Source organism: Triticum dicoccoides, chromosome 1A, assembly GCF_002162155.2.
Source record: "Triticum dicoccoides isolate Atlit2015 ecotype Zavitan chromosome 1A, WEW_v2.0, whole genome shotgun sequence".
Taxonomy (NCBI): Eukaryota; Viridiplantae; Streptophyta; class Magnoliopsida; order Poales; family Poaceae; genus Triticum; species Triticum dicoccoides.
In genome coordinates, this window is record NC_041380.1 from 64,031,303 (window position 1) to 64,047,217 (window position 15,915).

General features: G+C 47.5%; 2 protein-coding genes across 2 annotated transcripts; both read left to right on the plus strand.

Annotated features, from left to right (window-relative positions):
* The first annotated feature begins 1,883 nt into the window (after window positions 1–1,883).
* LOC119351358 (zinc finger MYM-type protein 1-like) lies at window positions 1,884–5,281 on the plus strand. Its single transcript, XM_037618603.1, has 5 exons — window positions 1,884–1,904; window positions 1,985–2,118; window positions 2,739–2,835; window positions 2,926–3,731; window positions 3,820–5,281. The coding sequence occupies exons 1-5, from the start codon at window positions 1,884–1,886 to the stop codon at window positions 5,279–5,281; spliced, it is 2,520 nt and encodes an 839-aa protein (XP_037474500.1).
* Window positions 5,282–12,386: 7,105 nt separating this feature from the next.
* Window positions 12,387–14,841, plus strand: LOC119363230 (BTB/POZ and MATH domain-containing protein 2-like). The gene is made up of 2 exons (XM_037628548.1): window positions 12,387–12,547; window positions 13,524–14,841. The coding sequence occupies exon 2, from the start codon at window positions 13,587–13,589 to the stop codon at window positions 14,640–14,642; it is 1,056 nt and encodes a 351-aa protein (XP_037484445.1). The 5' UTR covers window positions 12,387–12,547; window positions 13,524–13,586; the 3' UTR covers window positions 14,643–14,841.
* Window positions 14,842–15,915: the final 1,074 nt, after the last annotated feature.

Genomic DNA, 15,915 nt, shown 5'->3' on the forward strand with positions numbered 1-15,915 from the left:
GTTTTGGATTTCGAAGCGTCACATGCTTCCTACTTGCTATCTATTTGCCTTTTGAAGTTTAACAATGTGGTTATGTTGGCTGTTATTTCCGAGTGTTAGGAAGCAAGCAACCCCATTGTGAGTGAGGTTCTCATCGTTTCAGAGGTATCCATTGCCACTTGACTTTTTACCACCAAATTCCATTGCTATCTCGTTTGTTTGCATTCATGACTTGCCTGGAGGCCACAGGTTCCCCTCATCCTTAAACTTCTTTGTCCCAACTGTGAGCGCATCGCAACTTTCACCACCTTTGAAACATAAAATGTTTAGGCATGATGCATAATAATAGAGTGTAGGAAGCAACAACTAGTACAAAAGAAGCGAGTAGGGCGTTTCGGTGCCCAGGCTCATTGCACCCGGTTAAAAAAATTCGTAAAAAATTCAAAAAATTCCAAATAAAATTTGTGTCGTATAAAATTTGTTACGTGAGACCCGCTCCAAATTTCAAGTCATTTGGACATCTGAGCAGCTCTTAGCAAAAAAGACAAATCAAGTCAAAACAGTACATGAACAGTAAACATTTTTACAGACTCCCAATTTGTCTTTTTTTCTAAGAGCTGCTCATATACCCAAATCACTTGAAATTTGGAACGGGTCTCACGCAACAAATTTTCTACCACACAATTTTTTTTGAATTTTTCTAGTATTTGTTTTGATTTTTTTCGTCAGCGCGGGTGCAGATGAGCTCGGGTGCAGAGATGGATTTTTGAAAAAAACTTCAAACTACACGTAGATGAAGCATTGGATGTTTAAGGATGGATACTCCGAAGCACCATTGTATTGCATAAACAATATGAACTAAAGAAACACAAACAAGTTGCTTAGGAAGCATGGATTTATAATCATAAATTTGATACTATCTCAATATAAGCCATACCTAGTGAAAACAACCAGAAGTTAGCAACGCTTGCCACCAACATGCGGTTGCATCATATTGTGATCTGCAAACGAATTTCATAAATGTTGACTAGCTCTATTAGTTTACATGCAAAAATTGGAAATTGTTGGCCAGCAAGGGATGGATGTTTTTACTCACCAACATTTAGATCTGTACTTTTGTTTGGCACTTGGAAGCAAAAAAAAAAAACAGTCCAGAAGCATCTAAATAGCATTATAGATGCTTCAAAACTAAGAAGCACTAAGGGTATCTCCAACATCAATCCTCAAACCGCCCACATCCGTCCGGACCGCGCTGTCCGGACCGGAAAGCCATCCAAGGCAGTCCAGACGTACTTTCTACCACAAAACAGAAACAAATGTGGGTGAGTTTTGCGGGAGTCTAGACATCCTCATGACAAACCAAAAGTCGCCACTTATCCCACCTCTTCATCCGGATGGCGGAAGGCCACTGATTGGCGGAAGTCTAGCATGTTAGGTGATTAGTATTTGTGCATTTGGCGAAAGCTTTGCAAATATAGTTGGGCATTTGGCGGAAGGTTACTTCTTGCCATATGATTAGCAAGGTGATTAGTATTTGGGAATTTGGCAAAAACTTTGGAAATATATTTGGGCATTTCGCGGAAGGTTACTTCTTGCCATGGTTAGCATATGGCAAGATGATTAGTTTTCTATTAAGATTCTTTATCACACGTTGACAGAATGAAGGAAGCTTTGTAAATAGATTTAGCCTTTTGGCCGAAGGTTTGAAATGACCAAGGCCATTTGGCGGAAGGAAGCTACTTCAGTGGCAAAGCAGCCAGCTTTGGCGGAAACTACACTGGCATATGGATTGATAGCCTTCCGCTAAACAAAAAGCTAGTAATCATAGTTTTCTCCAGGGAATCACGTAGCGGTTATTTGATAGTTAAAATCTAACAGAGACGAACATTTACGGTTACGGTTGGATGGCGTCCTCCCGCGTCCATGTTCGCGGACTGGCTCCCTCTCCGTGAACGGATATGGGAGAAAATTTGCGGGTTACCATTGAAGATGCCCTAACGTACAGTGGCGGATTCACCGTACGGGCACCCTGGGCACGTGCCCGGGCTCGATCCCGTCGGTGTTCTCAACTATAGCGATCTTTCCTAGCCATTGCATGCCTAAAAACGCTCAGAAACACGAAAAAACGATGGAAAATACGTAAACTTCTCTAACTGGGCCAGTCCGGGTGTTTTCTGCAGTTTGGGCCTTACTCATATCAGCTAAGCAATCAGATGGGCCACAACAGCCAATAGGCCTTGTTTGCTCGATCAATCCACACACTGAAGAAGAATCGATCGATCCATCGACAAGTCGCCTGTTCATCTGCGTACGCAGGAACGCGAGACCTAGTCGTGTCCTACCATCTGCTGCGCAGCTGCGCCTCCAAGGCGGCGATGGCGTGAGGTAGACTGCCGCCAGCAGCCAGATCAATGTCGGACGACAAGATTAGAAGAGGATTAGAGATGACGCGCGGCCGGGCCTCGGCTCTGACTCCGGTGGGCGACGGTCAAGATCGGAAGCGTAAGCGGGGGCGCCAAGGCGGCGAATCGTCCGGTACCACCAATGGGAATTCAACTCCGGCTGGATCGGACGTTGGGTCTTCACCGTCGACACTAGCGAACACTCAACCTGTTCAAGAGGCATCCAGTAGCAGACTGCCAACAATTAGGGCTAGAGGCAAGCGACAGCTAGGTGAGTTATATTTGTAATTTAAGAAGTTGTGCATTGGATTGCTTGCGGACTCTAATTATGCTCGTTAAAATTTCAGAGTTGAGCAGATTTTTTGTTGACACTAGAAGAAATTCACAAGTGGAACCGCCACAAGACCCACAACCAAGTGATGTTCATGAACATGGTGACGACGTGATAGATGAGGTTCAGAACTGGATTGAGCAGGAAATGCTGGATGATGACGACGACGATGATGATGATGAGGTGAATTTTGAGGACGAGGACGATGATGAGTTTAATCCGGCTGAAATTGTGTGTGATCCCGCTCATAGGCAACAAATTGCTGATTATCATCCGAATATTCAAGATCAGGTGAGAAGAGCATACATATTGAAGGGTCCAACCCGACCAACTGTCAAATTTGATCGCAAAAAAATTGGTAGCAAGAACCGTGCATTTTCTAAAAATTGGTATAAGAATTATGATTGGTTAGAATATAGTGTGTCCGAGCAAGCTGCATTTTGTTTCTATTGCTTTCTTTTTAAGCAACCAGGAAGTAGTACACATTTTGGTTATGATGTCTTCACCAAAAAAGGATTCAGGGATTGGAAGCATGCATATCAGGCATTGCCTGCTCATGTTGGTGGGGTAAATAGTGCGCACAACAAGGCAAGATTGCATTATGATGATTTTCGTAATCAAAGGCAAAGCGTGTCTAGTAACTTTGCTAGGTCAACCAAGGAGTCTGAAGTACTTTACAAAATTCGGTTGCACACTTCTCTGGGTTATGCAAGATATCTCATTGCTCAAGGCCTGGCTTTTCGTGGCCATGATGAAAGTTCAACTTCACTGAACAAGGGTAACTTCCGTGAGATGGTAGATTGGCATAAAGCTAGAGATGAGAAAGTGAGGCATGCTTTTGACCATGGTAGTAGAAACTGCAAGATGCTTGCTGCTGAAATTCAAAAAGATCTTGCAAAGTGTTGCGCAGAAGAGGTCACCAAAGCAATCATGAGAGAAATTGGTGATAAGAAATTCTCTGTGCTTATCGATGAGTCACGTGATATATCTGTCAAAGAGCAAATGGCAGTGATGTTGAGGTTAGTAGTGGTTTATTATTCATTTTAATTGTTATTTCATAGTTGTTTTCTACTTCTATTTAACCTTGTTACAAAAATCTTGATGTAGGTATGTCAATGATAAAGGGAAGGCCGTGGAACAATTTCTCTCTCTGTACCATGTCAGTGAGACTACATCAGAGGCACTAAAGGTAGCTCTTGTTGACATTCTTGATCATCATAAGTTATCCATTCATAGTCTACGAGGGCAAGGATATGATGGAGCTTCAAATATGAGAGGTGAATTTAATGGTTTGCAAAAGAAAATTCTTGACGAGAACCCTTATGCCTTTTATGTGCATTGCTTTGCACATCATTTACAATTGGTGGTTGTCTCGGTCGCTAGTTGTTGCTCCTCTACTCATGATTTGTTTGAATATGTCTCCTTAATTGTGAGCACAACTACTGTATCTTGCAAGAGAAGGGATTCACTGAGGGAGGAACGTCATCAAAATATCTTAGATCAGCTTGAGAGCGGTGAGATATTTAGTGGAAGAGGTTTGAACCAAGAAACAAATTTAGCAAGACCCGGGGATACTAGATGGGGTTCACACCATACAACTTTGCTTCGTTTGAGTCAAACGTGGAAGTCGGTCATATATGTGCTTCGTGAGGTCAATGATGAAGGGCGCGGACCGTCTCAAGCGGCGGGTTTGATAGAGATAATGGAGAGTTTCAAATTTGCTTTCGTATTGCATCTTATGATAAAGTTGCTTGCTATCACAAATGAACTCTCACAAGTCTTGCAGAGAAAAGATATAAACATTGTTAATGCCATTGAACTAGTTGGTGATGTCAAAGCTCGGTTGGCCTCTATGAGAGAAAGTGGTTGGGAAAGCTTGTTCGATGAAGTCCAACACTTTTGTGTCACCAAAGGTATTCCGGTGCCTGATATGAATGAAAGAATACCGGTCCGAGGTCGTTCAAGGCTTGATGGTGTGACTTACACCAATCTTCATTTCTATCGAGTTGAGATCTTCTATGTTGCCATTGACAAGATATGCACTGAGATGAATCATCGCTTTAATGAAGCATCTTCAAATATAATAGTGGCCTTCTCATGCCTTCATCCAAAAAATTCCTTCTCCAAGTTTGATGTTGACAAGCTTGCTAGCTTAACTGAAGTTTATCATGGAGATTTCTCTAGTGGTGATCGTGCAATCATAAGAGACGAACTTCAGACTTACATTCTTCATGTACGAAGGCATGAGGCCTTTTCTTCTTGTAAAGATATTGAAAGTTTAGCTACAACGATGGTTGAAACTGAGAAACATTTGGTTTTCCCACTGGTGTACAGAATCATAGAGTTGGCTTTGTTATTGCCAGTCTCAACGGCATCGGTCGAAAGAGCTTTCTCGGCAATGAAGATTATCAAATCTAAATTGCGCAGCAAGATGAATGATACATGGTTTAATGACTTGATGATTTGCTACACCGAGCGAGATATTTTTAAAGGACTTGATGATGATGCTATTATTAAACGGTTTCAAGCCATGAAGTATCGGAAAGGGCAATTGCCCAGGTCCAATTAGCATATTACTGGTACGCTCTATTCTATCTAATGTGTTTAATTTCAATGAAAATTATATAAATTATTAATGTGTTTTATCTTGTAGATTCTCTTGTGTGCACAAGGATGAACGTTGGAGATTGGACTATTGTCGTCGAGGTGTCGAAAGGTTAGGTTGTGTGACTAGTGTTTGGAGAGTTATTTGGTATTGTATTCCTGTTTTTATTTACTTCTATGATCTATAAAAAATTAGTGTGTATATTGCACATGACATTTATCCAAATATATGATACTTATTGTGTCTGATAGACAAAAGTAAATTTTAGCTTACGGCGTGTCCGGGCTTTAGCAATTTGCTGGCTCCGCCACTGCTAACGTATTATTGTGGAAACAATTCGAAATAGATGGAATCAACCAATTTTGATATCAAGTCGGACACTAATATTACCGCGAATATTGGGAATTGGGAATGGCATTAGTGTGATATGCACAAGAAATTAACCAAAGGTCATAGATGACAGAGTGATGCATTACACATCGGATATATCATAGACACATTCAAAAAAATTATCGAGGCAAGCATTACATTCACAAATGAATCAAAGATGAGATGAATGCTAGCTCGGGTGAGTACATACTAGGGAGGACACATGTGACGCATGTGCGGATCCTTTGCCGTCTCGAAATAGCGCACCCGCGCATGAGGAGGATGGTGACGGGACATGTCCGGCAGGGGACCGGGGCGGCGATGGGGGTTACCAATCCGGTGATGGGAGCGATGCTTGGTACAGCGGACAGGGACGAGACACAACAACGACGTGGGATCAGTTGAATCCATGCCGGAGCTGGTGGTGCGGAGCAAGGAGAGGTGGCGGAGGTAGTCGCCACGGTGTGCGAGCTCGACGAGCTCAGGAATGGGCTCGCCCATGCGTTGGGAGATGGGGTGGGGTAGGTGGGTCGTGGAGGTGTGATTTACGACGGACAGGGCAGCACTCGGGATTCCAGTGATATTTATTAGGAAAGGATTAAGTCATCCTGTCGGCACAATAAACCCTGGATCTGTTGCCTAGACTGTGCACATGCACGGGAACGAGATTGAAGCACCAACCCGAGCCAGAGCCCAAGAAGCCGAGATCTTCGAAGGACCAACATGCAGATCAGAGGGACCAAGACCAAGCCAGTGAAACAATATACCATTAGGAAAAGGGCCTCCTTTGCTGGGCAGGCGAGCTCGGCAAGGGGCGAGGCCACCCCGGAAGAAGACGTCCAAGACGTCCCGGTGGGGCCTGCCGGGACACATGGAGGCAAAACCACCTCACCAACTACTCCGCCACGACCCACGCCGTCAATCAGTGCGGTATCAAGCCGCAAAGTGACTAAGTGGCAGTCATCCACCACATGGCAACCTCTCCCTACAGGAAACACCTGCAGATGACACCCGTCCTGCAACGTGTCAAGCGAGCAGACATGGAGCCGGCAAGATAGCCCGGCAAGCCTTGTCGGGCAACCAACAATGTGACATTGAGCGGTGCACTTAATGCACCCTGTCAGCCTGCAGAGTTAGGTATGATAACACTGTTTGCTATCTTATCACTGCATAATGACTACTTTGCCATTGTGGTAACTCCTTAATCTATAAAAGGAGGACCATGGCAACCGTAGAAAGGGTTAGAAGGTTGGATAACTCACACCCCCATACGCGCTTAGCCACTACCACCCTGAGGCAACCCTTGTCGGGCAAGTGTACTACGCTCCACCACCACCTTTCCTACATCAATCCACCAAAGTAGGAGTAGAGTTTTACGCCTCACGGTGGCCCGTACCTAGGTAAAAATGCCTGTGTGATCTTCGTCGTGCTGCTACACGCTTGTCTGCTCTTTATGCAACGCGACGCCCCCTGCCGAATCAGCAAGGGGCCTCCTGGTCCCATAGGTGGCCGTGGTTTCCCGCGACACATGTGGTTAATCAACGAATCTGATAGAAATATACACTGTTGGATTAAATGGGAATCAATAGTGCAGGAACAGTGTGACACAAAATTTCTATCAGACTACTGATATACAAAGCTTTTCCCATTTGTGAAACTCGACATAGATGCATCCTTCTCTTAGGATTGTGGATTGGGATGGACAGGCGCAATTTTGCGAGACGCCCGTGGGATGTTCATAGCTGCATCTTGTAGTATAATATAGTTCGTCGAGGACATAGAGACGACGGAGGTCAGAGGGCTACTAGACGGACTAATTCTGGTGAATGATATAGGTTGCAATGGAGGCAACGCACTAGGGCCGGTAGCAGCTATCTACGATGAGTGCTCTTTTATTTGTCGTAATTTTAATCTGTTAATTTCCATCATTGTCGAAGCTAAGCCAAGATGACTGTGGATTTGTTGGCTAGTATGTCGGAGGACTCGGGGACTATTGTGTGGCAGTCCGAGCCTCCTGTTTTCTTGCTTGATACTTTGTCAAACGATATAGCCTTTTTTGCACATGAAATATAAACCGTCATAATGACATTTCCCTTAAAAAAAGAAAAAACTGACACACTAGGTTTGTTTATTAGCACCATATGAATATAACTGTAACAGGAGGGAAACACATCTAGGTGGGCAAACATGGCGTCGGGGCAACAAGTGGCGCCATGTCAAATAGGGAGGCGCCGCGTGGAGCTGGAGGCGAGCGAAGCCCGACGATTGCAATCTGACGGCAATGTTAGGGTTATGCTGAGATCAGCATGGATAAGAGCAAGATTGAGATGGGCGCCTAGCTAAAGTAGACTGTGGCAAACGGCGAATAACTTGACATTCGGCCCATAATTTCTTGGGAAACGTTTACAATCGGTGAGCCGGCCGAGCATTTGGCCGGTCGCACGCGCTCGCCCACGCTTCCACGTGTTCTGTGCGTCACCGCTCACCACCACACCCTCCCATCCTTATATTGCTCCTCTCTCTCTTATCTTCCCATCGCAGAAATTCCCCATTGTCTCGTCTCTTATTTCCGTTCTTCTTGGCCGGTTCATCTCCTACCATCGGCGGACTACCGCTGCCACGAACCACATCTGCCCCTTCAAAACACCCCAGAACCGACTACCTTCAACCACGCGAACCTTTTCTGCCACTGCGCCATGCGCAACAATCAGGAGATGGGGGGAGCTACAGGTGCTGCGTGCTTTCTTTATGGCGGTGGTGGACGCCGTATCAACGGGGAGGTGGGGCTGCGTCGGCTCGCCATAGGCCTGCACCATCAGCTGTTGTGCTGCAATCAGCTGCGGCCAGAGCTGGAACCGGCATCACCGGAAGCTGCAACCAGCAGTGCACCGTGGCCGGGGATGACGTCCACAGGATGCTACGGGGAAGCGACGCACGAATGCTGCAACCACCGGAATGGGATGCTGGAACCGTCTATTCAAAAAGCTTCCACCAGCAAAAAGGAAAGCTACTGCCAGGGCAGCTGTTACAACCTGGCGATGACCACGACGACGATAGAGTGCTGCAACCGGCCAACAAAAAGCTGGAACTGGCGATTGTGATTGCTACAACCGGAGGCGTGAGATGCTAGAACCGAGTTCGCCATTGCTGGAAGAACTATGCCACTCCAGGCCACCATTTGTTTTTGCTGCAACCGTAGATGCGCCCAGTTACAACTGTCGTGCGTTTTGCTGGAACCAAGGACCACCGGCGTTGGAGCTGCCCGTTTTGCTGCTACCGCAGATGAGAAAAGCTACAAGCGGAGGCTCGAGATGCTGGAAGCGACAAATGCTACAAGCAAGCGGGTGGTCTACGGGGGAGCTCGTCGCCAGCGTTGTGCTGCGGGGTCTACGACAGAGGGGCGCGGCTAGCTCGCCGAACAGGTGCGCGGGATGCAACCATGGCTGGTTGGCGTCTGCTCACGAGGGAATCCACCATGGTCCAAGCGAAGCGGTGAGGAAGGAGGCAAAGGATAAGGATCGAACGGCTACAAATCACCGTATCGAACGGGCATGGTGTGACCGGCTGAAATTTCGGCCGGCGCAATGGCGCCTATCAGTCGCCAAATTTCTTTCAACTCCCGGCACGGGTAAATTTGGATTCTGCCGTTAGTTCAATCCGTAAAAATACAATGTGCTGAATGAGATCCCATACTTTGGATCTGCAGAGTATAATGTTCAGTGCGGCTTCACACCCAAAGGTTATGTATAACCTGGCCAAACCTTATCGTGTTTCCTATTCCACGCGCCGAGTCGCCTACACAACGGTTTCTTCCTTTTCAGTTTTCTCTGTGTTTTTTCCCTTTGTTTGTTTCTTTTTTTATTTTCATGACTGTTTTCTCTGAATATCTTTTTATTTATCTTTCCAAATTAATTAATATATTTTTATAAAACTACCCACGTGGTAGTATATATTTTGGAGGCTGATAACTATCACATGTATGACACAATGGATACGTGACCACACGAGTTGTATGGTCGTATCCAGGGGACAGTCCACATGACTCTGTATGGGTGAACATTAAAACTGCCAACATGTTCGAGCGCAGCTACGACGGCCCACACGGTCATGTTTGGCAATTGCTCATCCCCACCCCGTGAGCGTGAGTGCGTGTATAATCAATTTTAGTTGCCATGTGTAATTAACTGTAGCTGCCATGTGTCATGTATCGTTAAATATAGTTGTCATGTGTAACTAATTGGAGTTGCCACCTGTGGTCAAACCATAGTTGCCATGTATTATCAACCATAATTTTCGTGTGTGATTAACTAGTTGCCACATATGCACACATGTAGTTGTCGTGTGTGGTTAAACCATAATTGTCATGTATGATCAACCATAGTTGCCGTGTGTGATTAACTAGTTGCTACCTATGCACACTTGGTTGCCATCTATCATCTTGTGAGCGTCGTGTGGGGAAGAATAGTTTCGCCCATATGTTCGCGCAAGCGTTCCTGTGTCCGTTCGGGCGAGAAGCGCCCACACGCGTGGCACTAAATGATAAGAGCATCTCCAGTCGTTGGCCCCGGGTCGCCTAAAATCGCCCCCTGGGGTGAGCCGGCCCAAAAAATGGGTCTGGGGCCGAGTTGGTCCCCAGCCGCCGGCCTCAGGGCCGTCCCCAGACGCGTTCAAAAAAATTAAAAAATATAGCAAAGTTCAAAGTTTTGCGAGGTTCGGCATATATTACATTTAAAAAGCGGGTTTTTACTACATAATATATATAATTAAAAAAAGAACTGGCTAAAAGCGGAGTAGTCGCCGTCGTCGTCGTCGTCCGGCTTCTCCTCCTTGACGCGGCCGTCCCCGGTGGACCCCTGACCGGCGTCGCCTATGCGGGCTGGTGGCGGCGGTGCGGCGTCGTCGTCGCTGTCCTCGATGACGACGATTCCTCCTTCGTCGCGGCCCCGGCGGCGCTGCGCGAATCGCCGTAGGGCGGCGCACTGGCGCTCCCTCGCCATCTTCAGGGAGTCCGCGCGCGCCCATTCTAGGGCCGCGTCGTCGTCGAGCTCGACGTCGCCGCCGTGCTCCGTCTTCACCGCGGGGAGGCCCGGCTCCGTCTTGGGCTTGACGAAGCGCGGAGGAGCCGACGAGGGGGCATGCCGGCCGCCCACATTGATGACGATGCCGACGCTGCGAGTGCGCCGGCCGAGCGGCGTCTCCGCCGCGGGCTCAGCCCTGACGCCGAGCAGCGCCGGAGCGCCGGACGAGTGTGAGGAAGAGCGGGAGGAGGAGGAAGAAGAGGAGGCGCCGAACCTCCTGGGCAACCATTGCCCATCGTGTCGGCGGTGAGCCGTGGCCGTGGCGGCCCCCCTCGCCGGGGGGTATGCCAACGGCGGGTCGTTGCTGCCCTCGAGGTACGTCAGAACGCCTCGAGGGTGTGGCCGGGGACACCCCACCACAGGTGGCGTCCCTTGCTGTTCTTCGGTCCGCCCACCACCGGCGCGCCGTTGATGGCCGCCATCCTCTGCTGCTGCCGGCGCTGGAAGTACGCCGTCCACGCCGCTATGTTGTCGGCGGCGTACTCGGGGAGGGCGAGCTGGGCGTCGGTGAGGGAGGCGCGCACGACGTCGACCTCGTCGGCGAAGTAGCCCAGTTTCGCCATGGTGTCGGGCAACGGGGGAATGGGCACTCCCCCGTTGCTGAGTCTCCACCCTGTTGGCCCGGCGCGCATGTACGGCGACGCCGGGATGTTCGCCTGGAACAGGAGTCAAGACTCCTGTTCGCGGAGCGAGCTGCGGCCGAAGCCATTGGCCGCGGCCTCGTCTCCGGGGAATCGCTCGGCCATCGGGAGAGGGAGGGAGGAGAGGGAGGGCTCGGCGGCGGCGCTCGGGAGAGGTAGATGGCGGGCTAGGGCTGGTGTTGCTGGTGTGGCCAGAGGCGAGGGAGGCCACCGGCTTATATAGCGGCGCCGCCCTGTGTGTACGCGTGTGAGGGAGGGGAGGCGTCGGCGCGCCACCCCGTGACGTGCCGCCCGTGAGGAATCAATGGTAAGGCTGACCGGCGGCAGCCTTGCCATTGATTCCCCGCGGGAAACCGAGGCGTTCGGGGACGAAGACGCGCGGAGTCGTTGACGCGGCGGGCCCGCGGCTCTTTCGCGCCAAAACCGCTCGCCCCAGCGCCCCCGAGCGCCCCCCAGTGCGCCGGGTTCGGCTTCGGTCCGCCGGCGCTAAATTCGGCCCAGGCCAGCGAAAATCGGGCTCCTGGGGGCGCGACTGGGCCGATTTTTCTGTGCCGACGCGAAAAAACGCCCGGGGCGGCCTTTCTGGGGGCTCGGCTGGAGATGCTCTAACACCCACACAACGCTGGGTGCTTAGGTGACTCTTCACCCAAACGGCAACTGCTTCAAAATTCATGCAAACGGATAAAACAATATCGAGTGCGTATGGGCGTGTTGATAAGTGCCACATGTGTGAGCGTTATCATTTGGGTATATTTTAGCTCCAGGGCCGTCGGTGGGCCTGTGCGAGCTGTGCACCCGCACAAGGCCCTCCAATTTTAAGGGCCCCCATTTTGGGCAGAGCTTTTATTGGATCCTGAAGCTTCCTCAATCGGGCCCTATTGGCCTGTTCTCTGCTGGCGCTCCGAATTTTGGGCCTCGAACTCTAATCGATCGATGGACTTCTTTTTTGATCGATTGAAGGACCTCTTTCCAGCCAATCACTTCAGGCAGCCGCACGGATCCACGGCAGCCGGCAAACCCCATATCATTTGCCACGCAGCGGCTTTGCCCTAGGTAGCCAACGCCACAAGGTTGAAGGCTTGAAGCAGTAGGTGGCCGAGCAGGCGAGCACCAAGGCATCGATCAATTTACCACTTCATCGGGTACGCTTAAGCCAAAAGCATAGATTGAATAATTTTCTAGTGCTTCATGACCCCAATCAGGGCATCACAGATCAGCTTAATTTAGGTTGTTTTTTCTACTGAATAATTATATCAATGTGTCTATATAATTATCTTGGTAAACACTGTATATTAAATAATTACATTTTCTTATTTCTTAATCTCGGCAAACACTATATTGAATAATTTTATATTAATATTGTTAGTTTCACATTTTTGCACATATGCATCAGTCTAGTACTATATTCACTACTTTTGTCGCGTTGATATTTCATATATTTTGCACTACTGTACGAGATAACTCATATTCAAATTTATATGATTAACTGAATATATACTTTAACATTTAGGGCCCCATTTTATATATCGCACCGGGCCCCTGAATTTCTGGAGACGGCCATGTTTAGCTCATGAACATTTTGAATTTTTACCAACATTTTCTCAGATCCATGTATTATATTTTTAATGTAGTGAATGTTTTTTCATGAAACGTGAACAAATTGGAACATCAATTCCCCTGTTCTTCTTAGTACAAATTTTGTTAATCAATTGCGTAGAAAACAAACCTTCAAAGAGAAAAACTTGGTAGTACGCACTCAGGAGTCCAGGCTCAGCCTGTTGCACTTGCACGCTCCGAGCGCCCTTGCCCCTGTGTGCTTATACGGCCGCCGGTGACACTGTGTGCCGCTCCACTGAGCTCTCCGCGCTAGCTGGTTACAGGATCGGGAACGACAGCAGTCTTCGGAGTAGACGCCATGAAGGCGTCGTGCATTGGCCGGACTCGACCGCGCCCAGGAGATCAGCGTTGATACGCATCTGAAGATAGCTATCCCAATCTTCCTTCGTTAGGATTCTTATTTGACATGTTATCTGTTCGGTTTAAATAGCAGAAAACTTTGCCGACCCCAAGATCTATTAGAGATCTTATTTGGCATGTATATATATCTGCCTTGTATAGACGCAGGGAATCTCTCATTGTCGCCGTTCTTCCATCGGAGTGCAAATCTAAGAGACGACAAGAATGTCAGAGCTTCGCGATCTTCCCGCTGACCTTGCAGCGGGGTCTGACAAAAGGTCGTATGTGATCGAGGTAGACGGCTATTCAAGAGTCAAGGGGATGATCGGGCATGGCGACAAAGTGAAATCTGTCCCTTTCAGTGTTGGAGGCTACGACTGGGTTTTGTGGTTCTACCCAAACGGCAGCGACATCACACATTATGAAGCCGGTTATGTATCTGTTTTTCTGGCTCTTGATTCTGGTTTTGCCACGGACGTGAGGGCGAAATTTAGAATTAGTTTGCTTGACAAGAATGGAGAACCAGACATTACAAGAAGCAAGACCAATCCCGAACGCATCTTCTCTAGCAAAGGTTCATTCAAGGGTTTCCGTGATTTTATCGGCAGAGCTTATCTTGAGAATCCAAGGAATCTAAGCAACGACAGTGTCAGCATCATGTGCCATGTTACTGTCGTGAAGAATATCCACAAAGGTAATCGGTCTGGCTTGATTCCTCCAAGAAACTTGCAGCAACATCTTGGAGACCTACTGAAGAGCATGGATGGAGCCGACGTGACCTTTCATGTCGGCGGGGAGAGTTTCTTGGCTCATAGGGCCGTGCTCGCCGCTCGGTCATCCGTATTCAGAGCGGAGCTCTTTGGCGGCATGAAGGAGAAAGCTGGCGGTCCGATTGAAATTAGTGACATGGAAAGTGACGTGTTCAAAGCCTTGCTCCACTTCATATACACAGACGAGTATGAGCCTGTTCCTGAGATGACCGATGGATGTGAAGCACGGAGAGAAGCGGTGATGGCTGGCCATCTACTTGTTGCAGCAGACAGGTACAATATCGAGGGGCTGAAGCTGATATGCGAAGAGAGGGTGCGCAACCTCATCAACCCTGACATCGTGGCGACTAGTTTGGCTCTAGCTGAGCAGCACGGCTTCCATGGAATCAAGGATGCCTGCTTTGAGTTCCTCGCTTCGCCTTCCAATTTGGAGGCGATGATGAGCATCTCAAGAATAGCTGCCCATCAGTTCTCAAGGAGCTGGCTGCTAGCTTCCTGCCCGCCGAACTGAAAGCGGCCAAAGATATTATCATGACAATTTAGTATTGTGGCTAGTCATCGTTGCATCTAATCTAATTTAGTATCTATGGTCTTACCTATTTCTCTATGTTGATTGCATGTACTATCTAGATCCAATTTAGCAATCAGAATGCGAATTGATTGGTGATTCCTGTGTCTTGTATTTGCTGGCATGCATGACTAGTGTCGAACTGAATTTCTTGTGCTTGCTGCAGTTTTCTTTATGGTTTGTAAGGACTTCTAAGTTTCTGCAGTTTCTGTTTTTCCCATGCATGGTTAATGTGGAATTGGCAAGGCTTTTTTATAGACTGAAATTTTCATCGTCTACCTTGCTTATAACAAAGATATCTTCTTAGTGATTCCAAGAATATTTTTTTTGCCATTATTACTTTGCAATACGCGAAAAAACCTTGAATATTATTTCCCAATCAATCCCGAGGCTTCAGTTTGTTTGTCAATACAGGAACATGCATACTTCTTGCACCTGCAGCCTGAATTTCTATTTCCGTGATCACTCGTCGCTGACTTTACGGCGTCCAAACTCATGTAATCGTCGGTAACGAAAAGCATGCAAGAGTCACAACAGATAAACCATACCTGATCTCATGTTCGTTTTGCGTTCTGCCATTCCTGCTATATACTCCCTCCGTCCCAAAATAAATAACTCAAGTTTATACTAGCTCTAATATAAAGTTAGTATAAACTTGAGTCACATATTTTAAAATGGAGGGAGTATATCACTATCGGAATTAAAAATTATGCCGACGGCACGCAGCCGTAGGCATAGGCCCGAAAGGCGGCATACGGCCGTCTTCAACGTTTTTGTCGGCATAGATCTGTTAGTCCGTCGGTATATAAAAGTGATTTAGACGTTTCAAAAAAAAAGTGATTTAGACCAAAAGATAGGGTGCGTAGAAAACCAGCACCCGCCAGATAGTATTCTCCGCTGATTTAAGCACATTGTCACACAGCTCAGACACAAAGCTATGCATGGAGGTTCTAGCAATTTTAGTAGCCTAGTTGCTCACCGTTTTCTAAGCATGCAGCAGCTTATACCTGATTGCTCGACCATGTTGGAAACTTGGAACACAAATGCTTCAAAGGAAATATAAGGTGTACATTTATGTTATTTGGATTTATTTTGATCATGTGTTTGTTGTTTTGTTCAAAGTACATCGATTACGTGATACAAAATTCACGTGATACAAAAGTCATATTGCTGGACTCAAATTTAAAACATTTCTTAGTGGTATTGATTGTGTATC